Source organism: Mirounga leonina, unplaced genomic scaffold (assembly GCF_011800145.1).
Source record: "Mirounga leonina isolate KUSES-001 unplaced genomic scaffold, KU_Mleo_1.0 Mir_176, whole genome shotgun sequence".
Taxonomy (NCBI): domain Eukaryota; kingdom Metazoa; phylum Chordata; class Mammalia; order Carnivora; family Phocidae; genus Mirounga; species Mirounga leonina.
Genome location: NW_023270454.1, coordinates 15,292,822 through 15,317,124, shown reverse-complemented (window position 1 = coordinate 15,317,124; position 24,303 = coordinate 15,292,822). Strand labels below are relative to the sequence as shown.

Sequence of the window (24,303 nt, the reverse complement as noted above, 5' to 3'; positions counted from 1 at the left end):
TTAAAAGGAAAAATAAGAGAATAAGAATCTCATTATTTTTTAGTTGATGTTACTTACATGTACTGTGAATCTGAACTGCACAATTTTATTTTAATCATTAAAACTATCCTTGCCGGGCGCCTGGGTGGCTCAGATGGGTAAGCGTCTGCCTTTGGCTCAGGTCATGATCCTGGAGTCCCGGGATCGAGTCCTGCATCGGGCTCCCTGCTCGGCGGGGGGTCTGCTTCTCCTCCCTCTGACCCTCTTCCCTCTCCTGCTCTCTGTCTCTCGTTCTCTCTCTCTCAAATAAATAAATAAAATCTTTAGAAAAAAAAAAAACTGTCCTTGCCAGATTATCCAAATGAATATTGGGGAAAAGGCCAATCATTCCGCTGCGATTTAATGGTAATATATGAGGTTTTAATACTATAGACTTAATATTAAGGGGATTTTATTTCAATGTTTTGGCATTAAAAGCAGTCATTATAGCTGTTGAATATATTGTTTTTATTCCTCCCCAAGTAATCTTTTCTATAAAGTATGTTATCAACCTTAATTAAACAGGGACCATAAAAAGTCCTTAAGTCATTTTTAGAAAATGTCTTTAAAGTGGTTTTATAATATCACTTAATACATACTTGTAATCTGAAGAAAATACCATAGCTTCTGTAGAATATAACAAAGGAGTAGAGAGCAAATGATTCTACACATTCCAAGTTGAAAATATATCATAGTTAAAAGCAGATCTAGACAATGCATCTTGCAAACAGGAGTTCTAACAGGGACTGTTATAGGAAACTACATTAGTAAGTTATAGGGGAAGGAGGATTGGGCAGAAGGCAAAGTTGGAATCTGATGAAGTTGCAACAGAGATTTCAACTCCTCCTGTGAGCAGCTGTGGAACTGGTAGTATTCTTCTGAGTTGTCCTTATTGAGGCAAAGGAGCCAAGCCTTTGTATTCTTTGAACATTCAACCACTGGTTGTAGGTTACCACCCAGGAGGGTGGCATTTTGGTTGATGGTGCATAACCGCACAGAAGACAGCCTCCTTTGGCCAAGGGCAATTCCCAGAGAGGGACTTAGCTGTATGCCAACAGCAGCAACACTCCTGACAGCAGGAGAAATGAGAGTCTCCGTCCAAAGTGGGATCTGGGAGGCACAGCAAAGCATCTACTGCAGTCCACCTATCGCTTCAAACAATGAGTTCATCCATCTGTAAACATCTCTCCCATCCTTCTGGTTGGCACCTCTTCTAGTAAAAACTTAGAAGAGGAAAGTTAGTGGGACCCCATGATGCTACTGGTAGTTTTAGGCCATAACTTAGCACTTGTTAGCTCCCTCCTTTACTACCTATTTGGGACTCCCCTCACCCTTGCTAGCACCCTTGCTCATCTAAGTTGCTAGCTTGGAGGAGTTACATAGACCTCATCCTTAAGAGGTCCGGAGCCCTGGTCATAGGTACTTTTCAGGCTATGAGTTGTGCCTTTGTCCATTCTTTGTCATGATTGGACAGAGGGATATTAAGAAATGCTTCTGTGTAAGACTGTTGAGTCACAGACCTGTACCTCTGAAACAAATAATACATTATATGTTAAAAAAAAAAAAAAAAGAAGATAGTAGGAAGGGTAAAATGAGGGGGGGAAATAGGAGAGGGGGATGAACCATGAGGGACTATGGACTCTGAGAAACAAACTGAGGGTTCTAGAGGGGAGGAGGGAGGGGGGATGGGTTAGCTCAGTGATCGGTGTTAAGGAGGGCACGTACTGCATGGAGCACTGGGTGTTATACGCAAACAATGAATCATGGAACACTACATCAAAAACTAATGATGTAATGTATGGTGATTAACATAGCATAATAAAATTAAAAAAAAATAAATGCTTCTGTGGATTATCAGGGTGTGAAAGCTATTTTTCCTGCTTCTGATAATCAGGGTCAATTACTTAAAAGATAGTTAACCCTTTCCTTGACTGCTGGTTTCTTAGCTGAATAGTACAATGTTGTTGGATAGCAGCAATAGCTTGAAGTTGAATAGAATTTCATGTATGTTCTGGTGGAAATGTTTCCTTCTGAGAACCAGGACTTCTAAAGCACAGAGACTGGAAATGCAGGGATAAAGAATCACAAATTCCTCAAATGGTCACTCCTGCTTTACCATTTGTTTTTTAGACTCATGCATTCTAATTATTTTAATTTGTGTCCAACCCTCATGTTGGGTATATCATCTCCAAGATGGTTTCTCTCAAATTTCTTTCTAAAAGTTGTTCTATTGCTCTCCTGGGCCAGTAGCTTCTAGATGACTAGATAACAGGCTCTGTGGATCCCATGGTCATGTGGCCATTGCCACTCTCCTGTCTAAAGTGGATCTCTAGGACCAACAAGATGTTATATAGGATAATGTGTTATTGGCCAACTTCTTAATGTGGCTACTCTGTAAACCCTCTGATAGTGGTGCTGCTTGAGGTGTCAAGAGCCAGAAAGGCAAACCCATACTTGGATCAATTCCAGTCAAAATGAAATGCTGCTCCTTCTAGGGTAGATGGAATCCAATGTAACTAACTTACTTCTAAGTACTTGCTGCTGGTAGCTTGGACATTTGACAATGACGGGAGGTAGTTCAGGATTATTGGAAGGAAACTCAAGCATTTACAGTCATGCACAAACTCCATACCTGCCACCATAGCTACTTCCATTAATAAGCATGTTATGCCAGTTCTGGGATAACCCAGGACAGCCTCTGGGTGACATCGGCTGGTCAAGTCTTTGATCTGCTTGTGCCAATTCCATAGTGGATGCTTTCTGATGGGTGTTGATATGCTATATGAGTATATTCACAATTTATTCCCATTCTTATCTGTCCATACATATGTCTCTTCTCTAGAGTACCCTGTCTTCATGTTCTGATATTTCCCTGTCTGGGCCCCTATCAGTCAAGCTATTATCCACTGATGTTGTGTTTGTATGTATACATATATATTCTTACTTCGGACTACTCGTCTTCCAACATACATTAGATGACCAGTTGTCCTACATGAAGTTATGCTGATTGAGAGTATTTCTCCTCATTACTGAATTTTAGAATTGCCCCTGAGTTGTGCATCAGTAGTCCAATTTTAGCTGTCACACCCATACCAAAATAGGTCATTCAAAAACCAACCTTGAACTTTTTCTCATCCATCAGATAGCTGTGGCCATAGGTAATATAATATAAAGGTACTATTGCAACAGTGGTGGAAGACATGGATGTCTTGACCATTTGTTCGTGGCGTTTCCTTGTGTCTTTGACCCTGGACTTACGTGTGTCCTATCTCAGATGCAGAGCATACACGCTATGAAAGATTGCTGCTGAAGTCACCTAACCCTGTGATTTGATAGACTGGACAAACTCCAGCTGACATTGGGAAGCTCTGGCAGCCTGGTCACTTACTGTCCTGTGTTCAAGCATTGTCTCTACCAAGACTAACTAGCCACCAGGAATTTTTTTCAAGAGGAATATGATTTTCTGCTTCAGATTGCATGGTCTTGATCTAGAAGTGTAGGGGCTATGTTGTGATTCTTCTATCAGGGCTTGTCATGAATATCAGTCATCATTTTTCCCATTAGGGATACTCCTTATACTATAGCATCCACCAGATTATGTGGCTCAAACATTAAGACTGCTTGCACACTGGCCAGACCTGCTGCAGAGCCTGTTCCTTCTCTGGTTCCCACTCAAAGCTGTCAGACTTCCTTGTCAATCAGTAATAGTTGGTGGGCGCCTGGGTGGCTCAGTCGTTAAGCGTCTGCCTTCGGCTCAGGTCATGATCCCAGGGTCCTGGGATCGAGCCCTGCATCGGGCTCCCTGCTCAGCAGGAAGCCTGCTTCTCCCTCTCCCACTCTCCCTGCTTGTGTTCCCTCTCTCGCTGTGTCTCTCTCTGTCAAATAAATAAATAAAATCTTTAAAAAAAATCAGTAATAGTTGGACCAATATTATTAAGTGAGATATACTATCTCTAAAATCTAGTAAGGTCTATGAGGCAGTGCTTCATTTTTAGTCTAAAAGATGTGAGATCTAATAATTTGTTCATTACTTTGAGGGCGTGAGATATAATAGTTCTTTACCCTGACATTCCTGGAAAACTGAATCCTATAAAAAACTGAAAAGTATTACTAATATGGTGGGCCCTTGAACTTTCATAAGATTTTTTTTTCTCCCATCTTCTGAAGCACATTTGTTTTATAATGTCTTCAGCAAGTTAGCCACTTGCTCACTCATGTTAGTTAGCATGAAGTTACTGCTATAGTCAAGTGGACCAGTAGAATGTACTGAGGGAATCTAGATGGCATGGGTTGCTTTGGACTATATTGTCACAGAGCACGGGAGACAACACAGCCCTAAAAGAACATAAATGCATACTATTCTGCTTCCTTTGTGAATAGAACTTCTGCTCCATTTTTCCTGATGAGGATGGAACAATGAATTCACCAGATTAATGGTCACATATTATGTACCTGAGGACATATTTGTCTACTCTAGAAAAGTTCTTTTGATATATTAATGAAAAATAAGATAATTAATTTCCTCTCAAATGATATTAAAATATACTGAAATGTTATCACATAAGTTACATAGGCAGTATGTATGATCTTTATTAAATAGAATATCATCAAATATGGAAAATATTGTCATGTGGAAAAGGGCTGGGACTGAAAATGGTGAGCACAAGGTGTAGAACCAGGACCGATATACAAGGAAATGAGTTTTATTTCAATACAAGGAATGATTTTGTAGCTCAGTTGTACAGGATAAGATGAGTAGTTGGGAGGTAGATCATTCCCTGATATTACAAGTCTTCTAACAAGGTTTGACAACCTCTTTGAACATGTAGTTGTGGTGCAAGTTGCAGAGTAATATTTTGGGTAAGTGACTTTCAAGGATACTTCTAACACTGAGATTATTGAAGTCTAATATATTCTCTACAGGATGATAATGTTCAAATATTCATTCATTTGTATGTTCATTCATTATAAAATTTTGTATTAAGCCCTTACAGTATGTTAGGGATGAGACATTTTCTTGGCTTTCTTTCCTTGAATGACTATGGTAGAAAAGCATCCACTATTTGGGAAATGCATCATATTGTCAAGCACCAATGAGACTTTTTTAATTGTTTCAATGTTCATATGTAGAAATGTTTGCATTCAGGCATACATACAAACTAATATTTTTAAATATATATTTCTATTTCTTGACATGAGATAAAAGGATTGATATTTTATATAAAATAAAACTTTTTAAAGTTTGGATAGCAGTGAAAAATTGGTTAATGAAATTGGTAGTGAAAAGAGCAATAGACAAATCCAGTGTCTGAATACTTGAAAGCATTTCCCAAGGAAGTCACAGACAAAAAACTAGTTCTTAAAACCTTCAACATTTATGATGTTGGTACATTTATGAGCCTTGTTCAATTATATTGTACAAAGTTTTTCTACTGAAACTACTTATGAAGTTTTCATTAACGAATGGGAAAACATTCATTTGCAAGCTCACCTCATCATATTATAGAAAAAATATATTATTTTAAAAAGGATATAACCTAGGATTTTAAATTTAACCAAATCATATCTATTTTATAAAAGGTTAAAATCAATCAAGAAATTTTAGCAAAATACTTACGCTTTTGTTTTAATAGGGTGAGCTCAGATGTTAGAATCAGAGAGACATCTATTCAGTTCCAGATTGTATTATTAGCTGGGTGATTTTTTCTGAATTCCCTTATCTTCCTGTTTTTTTGTTACCTTATATATAAAATGGGAATAATTCTAACGAAAGGTAGAGATGAAACAAAGGTTTTGTAAATACTGAATTAGATTAAAAATGTAATATATGCTTAACAATGTGCCTGACACATTAAAAAAAAAAAAGCACTTACCAAACAGGATTATTGCTAGCATAACTAATGCTACATTATTAGTAGTAATGATAATTATTACTATTTTTTTTACTAAATTATTTTACTAAATTTTTACTAAGTTTTATTTACTAAATTATTTTTACTAAAACTTTAATTATTTACTACTTAGTAGTGTATATACTTAGTGTACTAAAAAGTCTTTTGTTTTAACCAAGACAGTGTGAAGTATAGCCTAAAGCAGATGTCACCAGCAGATTTGATTTGAGAGGATTCTTTTCCTCTATCTTGAGGGATAAACTTAAATGCAATTCTCACTGTTATTTACTATGAGAGAGAAACATCATGATTAGGAATTAACTAATGAGTGAGGTCCCATTATCTGTATGCTTATTTTGATTCTATTCTGCCTATATAAATGGAACTTTATTTAGGGAAACTCCTAGCATTTCAGAAAATGTCTGTTTTGGTCATCACAGTAACTCTTGAAATAGGTATAATTTTCCAATTCCACGGTTTTATAAGAAGACACCCAGTATAATTAAATGTCTTTCCAGGTCATTTGGAATGGTGAGTAATGCAGGTGGGGTTTGAACACAGACTTTCCTTCTCCTCTTTGCTCTTTTTATTACCAGCAAGATATCTCCTAGAGCTTCTCAAAAGGGGATCTCAAAAGATATATTTACTTGTCTGGAGGTGAAACCACAGATTCCAATCAGTGTAGTTACAAAATAGTTTAGGGTACTAGAATTGTTGATGTAATCTGTAAGCACATCAGACATAATTAACATGAGTCCTCTTTTACTTTGAAGGGTCTCTGCTTTTTTTTTTTTTTTTTTTGAGTTAGAAACATGATAGATAGGTAGTTGATATAATCAGAACTGAAATGCTCAGACAGAATCACATAATGAATAGGGAAAAAGTGAAGAGTAGCTCCTGAATAGAATTTGATAGTGATATACCATGATGATTTTATAAAAGATGTAAAGGTTTAAGATGCACTGCTTGTGAATTTGCATTTGTCCCTAGTTAGTATCTTTCTCCCCCTCTCTCTCCATTTCTCTCTATCTCTCCTCACCAATACTTCAATATATCGTCCATGTGCAATAATACCTCTCTTTTATTAATAAAAATGTTATTTTAAGGGTATAAGAACATATTAATTTTTTTGCTGCATAGTCATGCTGATAGAAATTGTGTGTGTGTGTGTATCTGGGTATCTGGTTAAATTAGATCCTCAAGAACTTCCAGAGGATAAGGGGGCAGAAATGCATGCATGAGACCTGAAATCTTGCAAGACTTGAATCTGTTTGGATGATGAGAAATTGGTCCAAAACAGGTTTCTGGAAAAGTAATTTCTCAATAAAATTTGCTGAGCACATTAATGAGTACCTATCTATCCTGTAATCTATTTTCAACCTTCAAATTGATCAGACAGGGTCAGAAGGCAAGGATGGCTAACCCAGTGAATTTTAGTCTTTTTTTTAATGTTACTATTAAAAGTTTGAGAGGCTTATATGCAGTAAGTTTAAAATCATTGTATCTTAGTTTCACAGTAAGGAAGAAAATAATTTAAATTCTCATAAACTGGTGATGTTCAGAATCTTTTCATTTTCTTTTGATAATTGCTTTCAGAGATAAATGCACTTGTATAGCACAAAATTAAATACATTCCTTGCTTTGGTCATTAAATGCTTAACATAATTATGCTAATTAAAACTTTGTTATCAGATTTTCTATAGAGATCATCCTTTCTTGTATCTAAAATGTTACTTTTGGCTATACTTGATGCTGCTACCTTCCTACTCCCTAATGAGATAAGGAAATTTTACAATTGCTAAATCCAGTGGTGATTTTTTCAACTTCATCTTTTTTGACTTATCAGTTTATCAGTTGTGATGGATCTGATCACTCCCCCCCCTCTTTGAGACAGTCTCTTCATTTGACTCTCATGGTTTTCCACAAACCACACTGACTACTGCCTCTAAAGGTCCTTTGCTGGTTTCTCTTCATCTCCCTAAGCTTTTATTGTTGGAACACCTTTGATTGTTCCGTTATCTACCTGCACTCAGTCTCTTGATAATCTCATAACATTTATGGCTTTAAGTACTCCAAGGTCTTCTCAACTTATATCCTCAACTTAGATTCCACATCCCTCTACCTCTGTTAATTCCAGAGTCTTATATCCAAACACTCACTCAACATTTCTACCATTAGCTATGCCATCTCAGTAAGTCCAATCAAACACCTGATCTTCTCCGTCAAGCCTGTTTCTCCCAATGTCTTCTTATCTTAGTAAAAGACAAATCCAGGCTTGCAAGAGCGTGGACCAAAAACTTGGAGTATCTTGGGCTCTCTCTTTTTCTCACACACCCCATATTCGTTCCAGCCACTATTCAGTGTAGTTTTATAGTGAGATTTTTTCACGTCTATTTTTCTTCATCTCCACTGCTATCACCCTAAGAGAGACAACATCTCCTTTGGATTAACGCAACTTCTTTCCTATCTATCCTGTAATCTATTTTCAACACAGCAGCCAGGATGATCTTATTAAAAAGTAACTCAGATTGTATTAATCTCTACTCACATCCTTTTAGTGGCTTCCCATCTCACTCAGACTAAAAGTCAGATTTCTCCTATAGTTTTAAATCTCTGTCTACACTAGACTGTAATATATGACCTGGCTCCCCATCTCATTCCTCACCCTACTCCCCCATCTCCTCCTTCACAGCCCTTTGTTCCAGGAGCACTTTCTTTGCTGTTCTCTCACATCCCGGATAAACCCACCAAAGAGTCTTCTGCTTCCTGCTTCCCCTACTTGGAATTCCATCTTCTTGGAATCCAAGTTCACTTCCTTGCTTCCTTCAGATATTTGTTTCAACTCAGTGAGGACTTTCGCTAATGCTTTATTTGAAATTATACCACTTCCCCTCCTGGCATGCTCTATTCTTCTTCCCTAACTTATTTTTCTCCACATCTTAATTTTTAACCATGACTTGTTCTAATTCGTAATCTACACTTAACTTGTTTCTGTAGTTAAATGTCTGAAGGCTGTCCGTGGTGTTCACTATTGTGTCTCCAATGTCTGGGTTGTTATTAAATGTCTGTTAATTGATATGAGCATATCTCAAATTATAATAAGTTTATATTTTTTAAATTTATTTCATGCCCATAAGTATTGTCAGAAAAAATTTAATATTCAATACATAATGTGTGTCTGACATCTTTATTTTCTCTTTCTCAAAAAAAAAAAAAAGTGGAACATGCCATATGCCATTCAGTGGCTTCTTAAGCATGTTTTACTGGCTTCACTTACATTAATTGTATCTTTTAAAAAAAATTTACATTTTTGATATTTTGTATTGCATTCAAATTTAAAATTAATTTTATTACCACTTGATTTCATCATTCAAACAATATTTAGACTTTTCACTGAAATAAATGGATGTACTTTATTTGTTCACCACAAATATTTTACAGGCATAGTATGGGTTAAATATTCTTTGTAAAAGGCTGTATATGATAAAACAAAGGTCAAGGCTAAGCTAGAAATCTAATATGTGATCTATATATAATTATAATCATGCAAACTAAAAATATATTTATATATTATGTAAAATATCAAGGAATAGTTTATTGTGTAATATTATCTTCAGCATAACCTTCGTTTTTACACTCCTAATAAAAAAAATAGAAAGGAAAAAAAAGAAAAAGAACAAAGAAGCTTCAAGGTTATAAAACTGGACTATCATCTCCCCCAAATTCAACTCTTTTGCTTAGCTCCTTTAAACTTCTCACAAAGGTAAAAATGAAATAAAAGATATCTATAGATATAGATATAGATATAGATATATAGAGAGAGAATTAACATTGTTGTCAGAAAAATTTTTAGGAAATACAATGCAGTGATTAAGATTATGGAATCTGGAGCAAAATGCCTGGGTTTAAATTCCTGCCCTAGCACTTACTACACTTATTTGACCAAGATGCTTACCATTTCCTTGCCATAGTTTTCTAAGCTCTTAAATGGAGATAGTAATAGAACCTACATAATAAGATTATTTATAAAATTAAATGACTTATGCCTAAGAAATGCTTATATAAATTCCTGGCATGTAGTAAGTGCTAAAGAATGTTTGATAGCTAAATACATAGGGAAATAAAAATATATTCAATATATTTATATTTATATATTTATATTCAAATCAAGGTATAGTCTACTGGTAAAAGAAAAAAAAAAAAACATTTGAGAGGTAAATTTGACTATTAAGAGTTTAAACACCAGAAAGTGAAGATCTTGTCTAGTTAGAAAATATTTAGGCCAAGAAAAAACAACCTTCTTTTTCTTTTAGCATTTGTCACTTTTTAATTTACACCACATTTAACTGCAAACACCTTTAATTCCCTTGCGGTGCTGAAAATTCTGCAAGAATGTTCATCTTTGTATCCTCTGCCCAACAGCACTTGCATATATATAGAAATTGACTCAGGGCTCTTTTGGTGAAGAATTTCAACAATGATAGAGATTGAGTATTATTACATTTTGATATTTAGGTTGGCTCTTATTTCCTTCTATTGTGTAGTGGAAAACATTGAAATTCCAGAGAAAAAAATGAAGAAGATTCCTATAACATATGTCTTGATTTAATTCCACAAAAATGAATTGTATAATTTAAATATACTTTCACTAAAATTGCTATTTAATACATTCCCGATTTTCACTGTAGACTCATTTTTCTTTAAAAACTGAGATAACTTAGATAAAGGTACACTAAGAACAAAATATCCTAGTAGTTTATTCAGAGTGGAAACTTTCAAGATTTTTCATATTCCAGACAGCATCATTGGATAAAAGAAGATTGGAATATGCCTCCATTTTTTTTTAAAGATTTTATTTATTTATTTGAGAGAGAATGAGAGAGAGAGCATGAGAGGGGGGAAGGTCAGAGGGAGAAATAGACTCCCCGCTGAGCAGGGAGCTGATGCGGGACTCCATCCCGGGACTCCAGGATCAAGACCTGAGCCGAAGGCAGACGCTTAACAGACTGAACCACACAGGTGCCCCTATACCTCCATTTCTAGACACATTATCTTTATGCTCTAGTGTCTCTTCCTTCTGATAAAACCTTGGAAAAAACTCATGTCAGTGAAAATAAACCCCACCATATTAAGATCCAAGGTGAACGTTCTCTTTCCAACTAAGTTCCAATCATGTCACAGTCTTTTAAATAAGATAATAAACTTATTTTTCCAGTTTTGTTGAGAATTGACATGCATCACTGTTTAAGGTGTACAGCATAATGGTTTGACTTATACATATATTATGAAAGGATTACAATAGGTTTAGTTAATATTCATCTTCTCACATAGATACAGTAAAAGAAAATAAAAAAAAAAATTCTCCTTGTGATGAGAACCCTTAGGATCTAATCTTTTAACAACTCTACTATATATCACACAGCAATGTTAACTTTAGTCATCATGGTATAAATGACATCCCTAGTATTTATAACTGGAAGTGAAGTAATAAGCTTATTTTTTTTAATAAATATTGATTTATTTATTTGAGAGAGAGAGAGATTGAATCATGGGGGGCTGCAGAGAGAGAGAGACAGAGGGGAAAGGAGAGAAGCAGACTTTCAGCTGAGCATGGAGCCCACTGCAGGGCCAATCTCATGACCTTGATATCATGACCTGAGCCAAAATCAAGAGTCAGACTCTCAACCGACTGAGCCACCCAGGTGCCCCATAATAAACCTATTTTTAAACTAAAAGTTAATTCACTGTCTATAGAAATTGAAAAATTTGCATCAATCCAACCTATGAAAACTTTTCCCCATTACACCTCATCATCCACTGTCTAATCTGGTTAGGCCTTCCTTAGGAATTCCTACCTATGTGCCTTTGAATATCTATAGTGGGTTAAAGATGGCCATAATACTCTTCATCAAATCTCTCACTGAGATGTCAGTTTGAACGCCATACTTTCACCACCACCCCCTCCAGAGAATCCGGGCTTGTCCTGTGACTACTGCAAAAATGAGGTGGTGCCAGTTCTGGGCCTTTAAGAGGACTCAGCAGTTTTTGTTTTCTCCCTCTTGGAACACAGATTCTTGGGATGTTCCCTTTTGGATCTTGGCTACCAGGTTGTGAGAAGCTCAGGCTATGTGGAGGGGCCATGTAGAGAATTGAGAGGCTCCAACTGACTGCCCCAGATGATCTTCCAGCTGACAGTACCAACTGTTACCCATGTAAGGGAGCCATCCTGGCCCAGCAAGATCTAAGCCCCAAGACCCAGCCTTTATCACTCCAAGCAGAACTGCCTAGCTGAGACCATTCAAATGCAAAGAATCAGGAGAGATAGCGAGATAGTTGTTTTAAGTCATCAAGTTTTGGAGTAGAGCTATAACTAAAGCAATATCCTGCTTCTTTCCAATTTATTCCAGTTGCCTTTATATTACTTCTTCAACTAGACTGTAAATTATTCATGGTCACAGATATGGCTCTATTTGCCTCCCATGTGTCCCTGTAGCTATTAACACATTGCTAGACACATGGGACTCTGATTACCTGAGGTTCCCAGTTGAATCATAAATAACAAAATGGAGAAGCAAACAGAGGTAAAAAGGGGCCCTTGGATATAAAACAAATTTTTAAAGACAGGATTTTTATTAAACCAATATTAATAACTAATGTAAAAAAATGTGTCTTTCATTTTAATCTGTATTATCTGAACAAAGGAATTAACTGTCATTTTATGTGTTTTTGTTTGTTTGTAAACTGAACTTAACATATTAAGTTTAGTTAGAAGCATTGCCATCTATTGGAAATTTATATATGGAATTGTAAAAGAAGACCAGATTGAGTGGAAATTATGATCTGATTCAAATAAATAAAGAGATAAATAAGTAAATGGAGGAAAAAAGCAAAAGTGATTGTTTGGAGCTACACAGTAAAAGGGGTGAACATAATAATTTTCTCCCTCTAGTTTCTACCATATATTCTGCATGTACTTGATTTGGGAAGTAACGGTTATTATACCCAGTCACTGAAACTAACAATGTTCTGGGAATGGGTACTGTTTGCAAGACCATTTAGTAGTGTAACAAGTATGAAGCATAATTCATGTCAGAATCCTGGATTCAGCAAACAGAATGACAATATGACAATATGTCTATTTGGGATCCAGGGCTTTTTTTTGAGGGGGGGGAGGGTATGAAGAAACCATTATTTAAAACGTGAAGAATTTTTAATTTTTTTAATTCCAAGTTTACCTTTGAGTACTTTTATTTCTTAATTGTTAATAACATCTATAAGGCAGAAAATGTCCAATATACTTAAATAATTCCCCAAAACCTTTCCTTGAGGACCAAACCTCCCAGCAAAATCTCTCCATGCTGTTTCTTCTCAGAATTCATATTTCTATGTTTCAGAACTGCACTTGCTGAGAGAGAAAAAGATCAGAAAATAATGCAGAATACAAAAGGCAGTGTGTGTGTGTGTGTTTGTGTAAGGGTGGTGAGGAATTACGCCTCTTGCTCTCTGGATTCTTGCATTTGTGAAAAATTGAAGGGTAATTGGTCTTTACATAAAGGACATATTTAAAAACATTTATGAAACGTGTTTATATACTTTTTTGAAATGCAAGTGATTCACAAAGACAAATATTGCAGCACAAAGCTTTATTCATGCAGTCATACAGCCAATATATATTGTTCAAATACATTTTAAAATCATAATGTGAGGAGTTGAAGGCATAATAACTCTTTAACACTCACATCTGTGTCTTTCTCAAGTGAGTCACGGATAGAGAGTAGAAGTGGGTGGCAGAGGGAGGGGGAGGAGAATAGGGAGCCAGCGAGCGAGAGATGAAGAAGAGAGGAAGAAAAGAAGGGAGAGGGAAAATACCAAAATACCGTTCTGGGGCCCACAGTCTCATCTATCCCAAGTATGTGGGCATCACATCTAGCCTGTAACAAAGAGATGGCCATGGCGCTTCTTTTTGGTTCGAGACAGGGCTGATACAAGGGGGCACTGCATGCATGTCTGTCGCCTCATTTAAGTCCCCATTCCTTCAAGGAGTTATGAGCTCTGGATCCCAAGAGTACCCAATGCACGTTGCTAGGCACGCAGGTCTCTCGGAGAGGCTGCCCAGGTTCGTGCGTGTGCGCTCAGGGGCGTTGGTGCATCTATATGTCGGGGAGAGGGAGGAGTCCCTTCTGCCAGAGATAAGTCTCGATCCCCACATTTTCCGGGTATCATGGGAGGAGTGTGCGAGGTCGGAGGGACAGGTAGCCCTTGCAGTGAAAGAGTGCGGAGTGCGGACGAGCAGGGCGGGGGAGGAGCGCGGAGGCACTGCCAAACCTTAACGGGGCCCCGGGTGTTTGCAGACCCAAGTACAGCGCCCTGGGTCTCCGCGGGAGTCGCTCCAGAAGCTGCTGCCTGAGAACCCCGAGCCTCAGCCCTGCCTCGCTTCGGGAGCCTCTTCCTCCTCCCCCCCCACGTACCTGGCCTGAGCGGCGGGACCCGGGAAGCCCCTCTCGGCGGGACGGGCCCAGCCTCGGTCCTCCTCCGTCTCCCGCGGCCGCCGCCGCATCCGGGCTCGCTACGCTCCCGCCGGCACCATGGAGGAATCGGGGTAAACCCGCGAGCGCCGGCGACTTTTTCTCCGGAGTCTCTGGCCTGGCGCCTTTTGGGTGAGATGAGTGGGGGAGCGGGTATCTATGCCGGTCTGAGGTTGCCCCGAGAAGCCCTGGCCGAGAGAGAGAGGCTCGGCGGAGGCCGGCAGCTGCAAATCCACGTCCTGCAGCGTCTTCGCCCTCCCCTCTTGCTCGCAGCGGGGTTTGTTTATATAGGGTCTGGAAGCTGGGCGGAATTGCCCACCCCCTCCAGGCGGCCCGCCCTCCCCTCCCGGGCTCGGGCTCCCGCACGTGGTCGGCACCAGCAGCCTCTCGGCGAAAGGCCGACGACAGCGAACGAGGAGCGGGCGGCCCGGAGCTAGCGCGGCGCAGCTTCGCGTACTGCTCGCCCTCCCCGGCGCCCTCGCCCCTTGCCCAGCGCAGCGCAGACTCGGCTTCACCTCCCTTCGTCCCCTTCGCGGGAGGCGAGGCTGAACATACCGCCTTTCAGGTGCTCGTGATGTTTCTCTGGGTTCGCTCCATTGCCGGAAAAGAATGGTAACATGAAGAGCGGAGCGTGAGAGCGTCACGCGGGAAGGGGAAGGGATTGACGGGCAGAGCGCTTACTTCGCGGAAGATCACGTTGCGAGGGCTGCGCGAGGCGAAACGGCGCGGAGCCTCCACTTCCTGGCTGGACTCCGCGGACGTCTGTAGCCTCCCTTCCTGCAGGTTCCCCGCTCGCGAGCCGCTGCCTGCGGAGGAGAGTTGAGACAGCGCGTGAGCCGCCAGGAGTTTGCGGACCTCCGTCCAAACAGGAGTTGTGCTCCGGTGCCCGTGTCCCTGGATCCGTGTGGAGCCCGCCAGCACGCTGGCTTCAGAGGGAGTTGAACTTGAGTTCAGGTGGGTTATCCCGGGGGAGCACAGGAGGAGACAGACGTTCAGGGAAGACGAGGAAGGTGATGTTGCAATGTCAAAAGCGGACGCTTTTCTTCCTGACTCTTGCTGGGGCTGAGCCGCTTCCCCCCACGTCGTTCCCCCGACCGACCCGCTCCTCCCTAACCCAACCCTCCCCCACTAAGGGGGGGAAACACCACCACTGCTGTGTTCTTACGTATCTAGAATGCTGTAGACTTTCGTAACTTATGATTATGTGTCAAATCCATTGCTTTGTATTGCTTTATATTAAGAGAGGCTTAATGATTTCCTCAGTCAAGTCATTTACTTCTAAGCCAATAGATAATGCCTTCGTCATAGTTTTCTGGGGGGAAAGTAACTGTGCGTTTGTTCTGCAGATGCCCAACTCCCTCCGAATCCTGCAGATTGGTGCTGAGCACGCAACAAAAGTTTTTAGCCTCTCCTCAGTTTCTGGTGCTTCGCAGGGGAGAGGAAAGGACTTTGGCATTAAACACAAGAAGCAGTCAGGGAGCCATCTCCTCTAACTTTTCTTCTCTGTTATCATTTGCAATGAAGAGGAAACAGAAGAGATTTCTGCAGATGACTTTGTTATTCATGGTGGCTTTAATTTTCCTGCCCAATATTGGTCTCTGGTCTCTGTACAAGGATAAGCACTTGGTGAAATCTGCAGAACCCGGGGAGCAGCAGGTAAGTGCCATCCGGAGAAAGCTCACAGGATTGGTAAGACGTGCAACTCGCGGGGACACAAGGAAGCAAGTGTGGTAGCCTTGGGTTTTCTCCCAAGTATTTGCAGGGCACATATTACAAGACTCGAGACTTTGGGGTTTAAGAAAGTCCTTGTTTTAAGATCTCAACTAATGACGTGGGTGAAATGTAAAATAAACTAGAAAAGAAGGATAAGAGAGGAAGAGAAGACAGTCTCTCTCAGTTGGTCTTTAGGTTGATTTTAACTTGAGGTGTATGAAAGGTAACTGCTAATTTGTGGGATATGGAAGTGGGTTTGGTACAAGTTTAGTCACGGAGATTTGTTTTTGCTTTTCATCCGGTTTGGGTATCTACATTAAAGTGAACTGGGCCAATTAAACCATTAAACTTGTGAAGTAGTTCTCAAAAAACAAGCCACAGCTTTCTATATTTTTGGTTGTAATTTTTGCTTAGCAACAGCTTTTTACTCTGTGGAAACTTAAAGTCTCTGTTTTTTCTCTCCTGTTGCTAAGGTGGTGTGGTGGGGTATACAGGCAGAGTTATCGAGGATGTCTGTTCAGTTTCACAATCTGGTGATAATAGTTTGTTGCTAAAGGCTTTCCTTCATATTTGAAACACTGCGTAGTGTGGTATGTTTTGTTTTCACGTATATGCAATCTGTTAGTATGTGTAACACTCATGACCTAACAGAGATCAAAATAACGCTTTCTTAGTGAGTAATAATGCAAAAAATCCTTCACGAAGTGTTGATGAGAAGTAATATTGTTGAATTTCTTATTTATTAATAAGTAAGACAGCTTCTGTAATTAAACTTTTAACAGTAGAATGCAGCCTTCTTCGTGGTATTGATGTAACACTTTTTTTTTTTTTAACTAGTCCTGTGCATCACCTCAGAATATTAATATTCTTAATTTCAAGGGTCATCACCCACGTACACTGTGTACCTTCCACACATATTATGTGTTTAAATAAAAGTCCATTTGTGGACAACAGGAATATATATCAAAGGTAATTAAATATTTGTTCTTATACTTAACAAAGTTTAATCTCTTTATACAGTGAGTGGTATACATGTGAAATACATGGAGGTAATCTGCTTTTTCATTTTGAGAAGTGATGGTTACCAGTCTGTAAACTTTAAAGATAACTAGTTGCTTATGGATTTTTGGTAGATTGGAATTTTGAGGAAAAATGTTGACATGTTTTTATTTAGTTGTTGATCTCTACCATCCTTTCTAATAGGGATATAACTTTGATTTGAAGTATATTGTTTTGTCATTCCAGTGAAAAAAAGGAAGATGGGCACTTTGAATGTGAAACTTTTTTTTCCTATTTAGATCACTCATTTCTCCATCCTTGTTAAGAAACAAAATTTTGTTAACATTAGTAGTTAATACTAATGTTATTATGTAAAATTTCTATTTCAAAAATAGTTAAACTAACAAAAGCAAAATGACTTTTCCTTGAGTTTTGTTAATTCAATTAACCATAACCATCTGAAGTATTTGTTGTATAGCTAACATAAAACACTAATTAATCTTATTAATGAGATCTTTACAACTTTCACACTGGGTCTTACTGATTTTGACTCTTAATGAGAAATTTGTTTGTATAATGGTATTAAAAAATGAAATATGGCAAATCAACTTTCTGACTTACTGTAATCTGCAAAAGAGTTTCCTTGTTCTGGTTCTTTTGTAGTACCAGTGGATACTTAATATTAGGTAATAAATTAACCATTATGAAAGGCATGCGTTGGTAAGATAAGGAGCTGTTTCTCAAAGTTTCATACACTGTTGAGTAAATAACTGATGGAGATCTTGTGACATTCCAGTTTAATAATCCTCTGTAACAGTTTTGAAACCAAGAGTAAAGTCAGGCAGTAATATGCCATAAAATGAATGTCGATCACATACTTTAGTAGTTTTTAACCTAAATAATAGTTTTAAAACTAATTCTTACAGAAACAAAATAAAGTTAAAAAGGTAGAAATTGTCACTTACCGAAAGATAGAATTCATTGTAAAACAGGAAAAGATAAGCTTTTATGGGTTTTATTCCACTGTTAAATATAATTGGAAAGATAATTAGGATAGTTGACATTATACAAGTATTGGATAAGTAAGAGTTAAGTCATATATGTATTATAAATATATATATATATATATATACACTTGACCAAATAAAAAAATGACTTTCAGTGATGAATTAAACATGCTCAATGTTGTGATATAATAGTTTGCTAATGTATCTATAAATCAATGTTAGTAAGTCAGCTAAACACACAGGTTTCCAATTGAAGCATGTAATTTGACTATTGGGTAATGTGTTATTTAAATTTAGCAGTTTGTTCTAAAAAGACTATTTCATGGTTAATTGCTAAAATGTTCTTCAAAAGCCATCTTTTACTATATTTATCCCTAAGTTGTAAAATCATGAGGGTAAGGATAATGTGCTGATTGAGGCATTGACAGCAGTAAGTACTGAAGCTATTCAAAACAAGTCACGTGCCCATATGAGCGGTCTATTTTTACAGCAGTTATGTGTAAAACAGCATGTGTGATGTGGTGGTGGTCACAGGAATTGAAAACCTTCACCATTTTAAATAGTTTAATTATTACAATGGGCTGTAGGGAAATACTTTAATTTATGGAGATTCAAAATCATGGAATGGCTAATACTCTTTAAGTTCTCCTAATTTGTATTTTATCAGAGCACATCACTAATAGTTTGTCTATCCACTGTTCAGTATAAACAGTATTTATTATATAATCTGAAACAAAGTGAGGGTAAACAGAAAACACTGATAGAAACTATACGTTAATTTTCATGCTGTTTAGTATTTTGCACATTTTTTCTCATTTTTATACTATTACAAGTTAATTGTATTTATTGTCATTTCATATTAAGAATAATTTTATGACAATTCCCTATTATAATATTTACCCATTCATGATGCAGAAAAGAAAAAAAATAAAAATTCCCAAATTATTCATCTAAAAGTTTTTTTTTTTCTTTTCTCTCACACAACCAAAGGGGATTGAAAAAATTTAATAATGCAGTAATTAAAGTGTGTATTTTATTGTTTGGGCTCTGCAAAGTTAGAATCCAGTTACTAAAATAATTTTTAAGCTTTTGAGATTTTTAATGTTTTAGAAAAGTTTGAAGATATTTTATAGTTTTGGTTTATATGTTATCAATCATAATTGTCATATGTTATTTTCAGTTGAGTAATTTTGTCACTTTTTTGCTTTTATGGGGATGATATAATTATCCCCTTTGTTTTGTTTAGAAATATATACATATATTATAAAATAATCTATTGATAATGAATATGATATTTAGCTGAGAATGATTACTGTATGATTATTGTGTAATAATTCTTCTCATTTTTCTCTTAAAATTTGAATTGCTGTTCTTTTCTGCTTTCAGCTGCATTTAAATTAACATTATGTATTTAGATCTTAATTAAACAGGCATTAGGGTGATAATTAGAACAAAACAATATTTTAGAGCAAAACTACTTCACTCAGCATTATTATACCTTTCTTCCTAATTATTCACACAAGAATAGGTAAATAAAAACTACCCCCAAAACACTATGTTTTCCTAAATACATTGAAAAGCTTAATAAAACAAGTAGCTGTAGTTTTGGCAACAAAGTTGCAAATAATATGACTTGCAGAAATAATACAAGAATATTCAGAATATGAAGAAGATCTTGCAATATTTTTGCAAATCATTTTTTGAAATGAAAGAAGTAGAGTCAAATTTCCAGAATTTTAAATCAGACATTTTCACAATTATTCAGAATGATTTTAGAAACTTGTGTTTGGCCTGGATTTTTTTACCACATTAAAAACCCAAAACTAGATACTCATGTCACTTTTAAATTGTAGTACCTTCTTATTTCTTTGTACTTAGGAAGTTTTATTGATGAAATAGGGCTAATCATCATTGCCACATAAGGTACATAAAGTTCTGAAATCACATCTTGGGTATGGAAAGTATTGTGTAGTAATATTTTGTTTTTAGTCAGATCCATATGTAAGCTGTACATGACAGATGTGGGGCTTCACCTTCATTTAAAAAAAATAATCTTCTGAAAGATTTCTCAGCATCTTTGACCAGCTCTTCTAAATGTTAACCACATTTTGGGGGGATTCTTTCTTTTGGCTAAGAACATTTTTCCCCTGTGGCATTTTAAACCTGTTTTATGATGTGAAGATGTCAGATAATTGGTACTGAGTATATGCAAACTGTCTTATGCTTTTCTTTGTCATGCTGATCACTAAAGCAGTAGAGTGTGTCTGTGTTTCTTTTCCAGCAAACACCTTAGATATTGGAAGAGCTAAGGACAGGAGAAAAAAAATAAGGTTTTCTCTCTTCCTGCACTCAGGATTATCAGTGCACTAGATGTGAAATGATGCATTAGTTTGAGCCATACTGTTCTTAATTAGCTAAAATGTAGGTTTTAAATTAGGATTTTAAAGGACCTTTTCTTGAATTTATGGAAAATCCATTCTGACTCGCTACAGGATCACACCACACAGACCACTGTAACAAGTGTCTTAATTATTTGCTGTGACCTCGCAGATCGCAACATGATTAGTTCATCACCTTGCCTCCTGGGAAACTGTGTGAAACACAGTCTTCTGTTCACAAACTGGTAAAAAAATTAGAAGGTTTTTCTCCTGTCCATTGCTGTGTTGGATAAGCTGTGCTGAATCAATTAACCTCCTATATATTTTTTAATCTATAAAAGAAACCAAGTCAAGACGGAATATGTAGGGAAAAGGGTAAGGAAGTTTGGGTGCTTTAAGTGGTATAGAGAAGAGAATTGAGGTTTTTTTTTTTTTTTTTTTTTTTTTTTTTTTTTAAGTTCTGTCAGGAGTAGCCATGATAGCCTTTAGGGAAGTTTGCAACTCTGTCTCCCTTGTAACACTTTTGTACAGATGAAAGTCAGCTAAGGTACATCAAGAATAACCTTAAAGGAGGGGATACAAATTAAATGAGGAAAAGAAGTTAGGCAGTGTAAGTGGGATATAGAATCAGATGTGGTTGTGCTTTGTCTCAGCAGTCACTCATTTCTCATTTGCTTGGCTTGCTTATGATGAAGAGGTGAGCACTGGATACTTCCATTCTTAAAACCATCTGACATGACTACATCGTTCTTCTCTTTACTTAACATTTACATGTGTTGACAAAGTACCATTATAGAATCAAATGTCCAAATGTACCAAGAAATAGGAGGTTCTCAGGATGATAGTAAAAGACACACTCATAAACTAGATACTCGCTCTCCATATGACCTCCACCTGTCACACCATAAAGCTAACAGTTCCTAAATTCTCCCAAAATGTAGTTGTAATTCTTGAATGGACAACAAAAAAGAAAAATAAAAAATGTTTGTGCCACTGACAATTTATATTTAGACAGGAAGGAATACACACACACATATATACTGGGTTTATTTAAAGGTTGAAAAGAAGAGACAGGGCATCCACAAACATTCAAGAACACAATTACCACCATTGTTCCTCACTGATATGCTGGTGTTTGTTACTACCAAACTCTAACTAGGTGGCCAGAAAGGTATATTTAGGGTTAAGGGCAAATTGCATGAATGTCTTCTTCAACTTTCCTACTTCTAGCATAATGGGGAAAAGTGTGGACTGGATTAGCAGTACTGTCAAAGTATTCATTTCACGTATTCATTTAACAACACACATACATACATCCACATGCATGTTCTCACTTATAAAGAAAAAATAAATCCACCCAACTGTTTCATTTTGTACATTTTTTTTTTTTACTTTTGTAACTTTACGCTTTTTCCATTGCTTTGAATCCACAAAGAGGCTGTTAGTCATCTGAGTCTGAAGCATCATTTAAATGTTATCAGTATAATTCTAGGAAAGTATGGAGAGAGAGAAAGAAGATGCATCTGTCTCTAGAAGTACTTACATCTATTTAGCAAGTGTGAGACTCATAGCAAGGATTTAGCTTGTTAGACTTGCACAGATTATAAATAGGGTGATTTGTTTGTTTTCTGGTAATAGAATCAACACAGTTGTGGTTGCCATCAATGCGGTGGTGGCTATCAGCTCTCTTTTGCAAGGAGTGGTAGTGTCTCAATAAGGGCTGAGAAGGCTAATTTTAAATTTATTGCTCAATTACTCATGGAATGTTATTTTCAGTACTTGAAGTCTAGAAAGCAAGAGACGCAATTTTATTATAAATCATTGTGAATTATTTTATCATAATAAAAATGACCACATTGTCAGGGCTGCCACCCAAGTTTGAGTGAGTGGGGCTTTCCTTTTTCCTTATTTTTGGCATGTCTCCTCAGCAAAAGAATCCAGCTGAACTTAATTATAAGAGAAATATCAGAATTTCCATTCTGTTTTGTTCTCTTTTAGTATGTAAGGTTGTAGGCTCTGGAACCAAATTATCAGGGTTCAAATTCTGGATCCTGCACTTAACACTTTGTGACATTTAGCAAGTCACTGATCTTCCCCAAATCAGTTTTCTCTTAAGTCAAATGGGGATAATACTTTTCTTGTAATGTTACAGTGAGGACAAAATAAATGCTTAGTATCTTGAACAGCATATAATAAGGGTTAATGAATATAGATTGTTATTATGGTATAAGCATTTATAAACAATCATTGCCATTAACAAGGAAATTAGTGTTTGTTTAATAAATATTTACAGATGGTTTCTCTTTGCAAGACTGTGTCAAGAGAGCACAGCACAACAGTGAATATGATAGAGGACTGTCATTGATGTGTTAAATCTGGAAGGGAGGGACTTTTCAATAAACAAATAAATAGGGCCTAGAAAATGAAAGGGCTTTTTCTTTGTAATTTTTTGGTCCAATGCTTAAGGACAGGTTGTTAATTTTATTTTTTATCTAATCATTTATTGCAAAAAATGATTTTTTTGGTATAGTGCATCCAAAGTTATTAAAAAATGAAGCTTTTAATAGGAGAGATTTTTTTTTAAGTTATGCTTCTTTGTAGTGACCACTTTCATTTCCCATAACAAATAAAGCCCATGCCTCACATATAGTCATTTTTTTTTTGCTACATTAATTACAAACAAGAATCTGAGAACTACTTTTGTTGTTTAAATCTTCATCATGAGAGAGAGTGATTATTTTGAAGAAAAAAAGTTAAAAAGCAGAATAGGAACTATTAAAATCATGAAGCTACTTTGCAGAGTTACTATTCCCTTCAGTGGAGTTAGGGGATACACAAAAAAGCATATTGCATGTGCCTGTTCTTAATTTTCTAAATAGTGAATTGGTGAGGTAAAATTGTTATTCATGAAACAACCAACAAACAAACAAAAAACAAGCACTGAATGGTAGAATTTTCTGTGTGTATCATGGACCTTTAGAAAAGAGAGAAATGGTGTGGTCTCTGGACTCATTAGACAGGGCTTCATTCTTTTAGGGGGAGAATGTTGAGCTGCATCTTCTTATCAGAATTAAGACAGTGTTGGGATTAGGCTGAGGGAAGGGCAGATACTTCAGGTTCCGACACTGGGCTCACCACTTACCAAAATATATCATCTTGGGCAAGTCACTTAACATCTTTGAACCTCAGATCTTCATATGTTAACACCGATATTCTCTCATAAAAGGGTAGCAGAGAGAACTAATTGGATTAATATATGTAAATTGCCTGGTGCATAGTAAATAATTAAGGGAAGCTAAACAAATAGCATTGCTACCTTTTTCTCAGTTTTTAGAATATTCACCAAAGGTAGTGAATAAGCTTAATATTGGGCAAACCCAGTAAAGGTATAATAAAATATATGAAACATCACTATTAATTTCTTTATTATTGCTAATATAGATGTTTATTGGGTATGTGTACCATACAATACTCTGCTACACCCTATGGCAAATAAGTGATTAAGAGATAAATCTGTTTTCAATTAGCTTACAATCTGCTCATTAAGAGAAGGCATGCACACACCCATAATATAGGGATGGATTAAATTGTTTCATAAGAAATACGTGTTCTAATTATTTACAGTTTAGAAGAAGTAGAGAAAACGTCAGTTATTGTGTGATATTTATGTGACCCTAAGTGCTTTCTGCACAATTACTGATTTAATCCTCCAACAATTCATTGAGATGGTTTCTTCTGAATAACTCAATTCACAGTTAAGTAAGGCTCAAAG

At 36.9% G+C, this 24,303-nt stretch overlaps 2 protein-coding genes across 3 annotated transcripts in view; one reads left to right on the top strand and one right to left on the bottom strand.

Annotated features, from left to right (window-relative positions):
• Positions 1–652: 652 nt before the first annotated feature.
• LOC118022509 lies at positions 653–15,740 on the bottom strand. Its single transcript, XM_035023242.1, has 4 exons — positions 15,711–15,740; positions 15,116–15,562; positions 14,378–14,962; positions 653–1,241 (listed from the first exon to the last, which is right to left on the bottom strand). The coding sequence occupies exons 1-4, from the start codon at positions 15,738–15,740 to the stop codon at positions 1,185–1,187; spliced, it is 1,119 nt and encodes a 372-aa protein (XP_034879133.1). The 3' UTR covers positions 653–1,184.
• The window catches only part of GALNTL6 (polypeptide N-acetylgalactosaminyltransferase like 6), a 1,199,405-nt gene continuing 1,190,056 nt past the window's right edge, over positions 14,955–24,303 (top strand). Inside the window, exons 1-2 of one of the 2 annotated variants that reach the window (XM_035022700.1) lie at positions 14,955–15,388; positions 15,781–16,090. In XM_035022700.1, coding sequence (XP_034878591.1) covers positions 15,953–16,090 — 138 coding nt within the window. In that variant the 5' untranslated portion in view covers positions 14,955–15,388; positions 15,781–15,952. Of the gene's footprint in view, positions 16,091–24,303 lie in introns of both variants that reach the window. The other variant, XM_035022699.1, reaches the window with a different exon arrangement.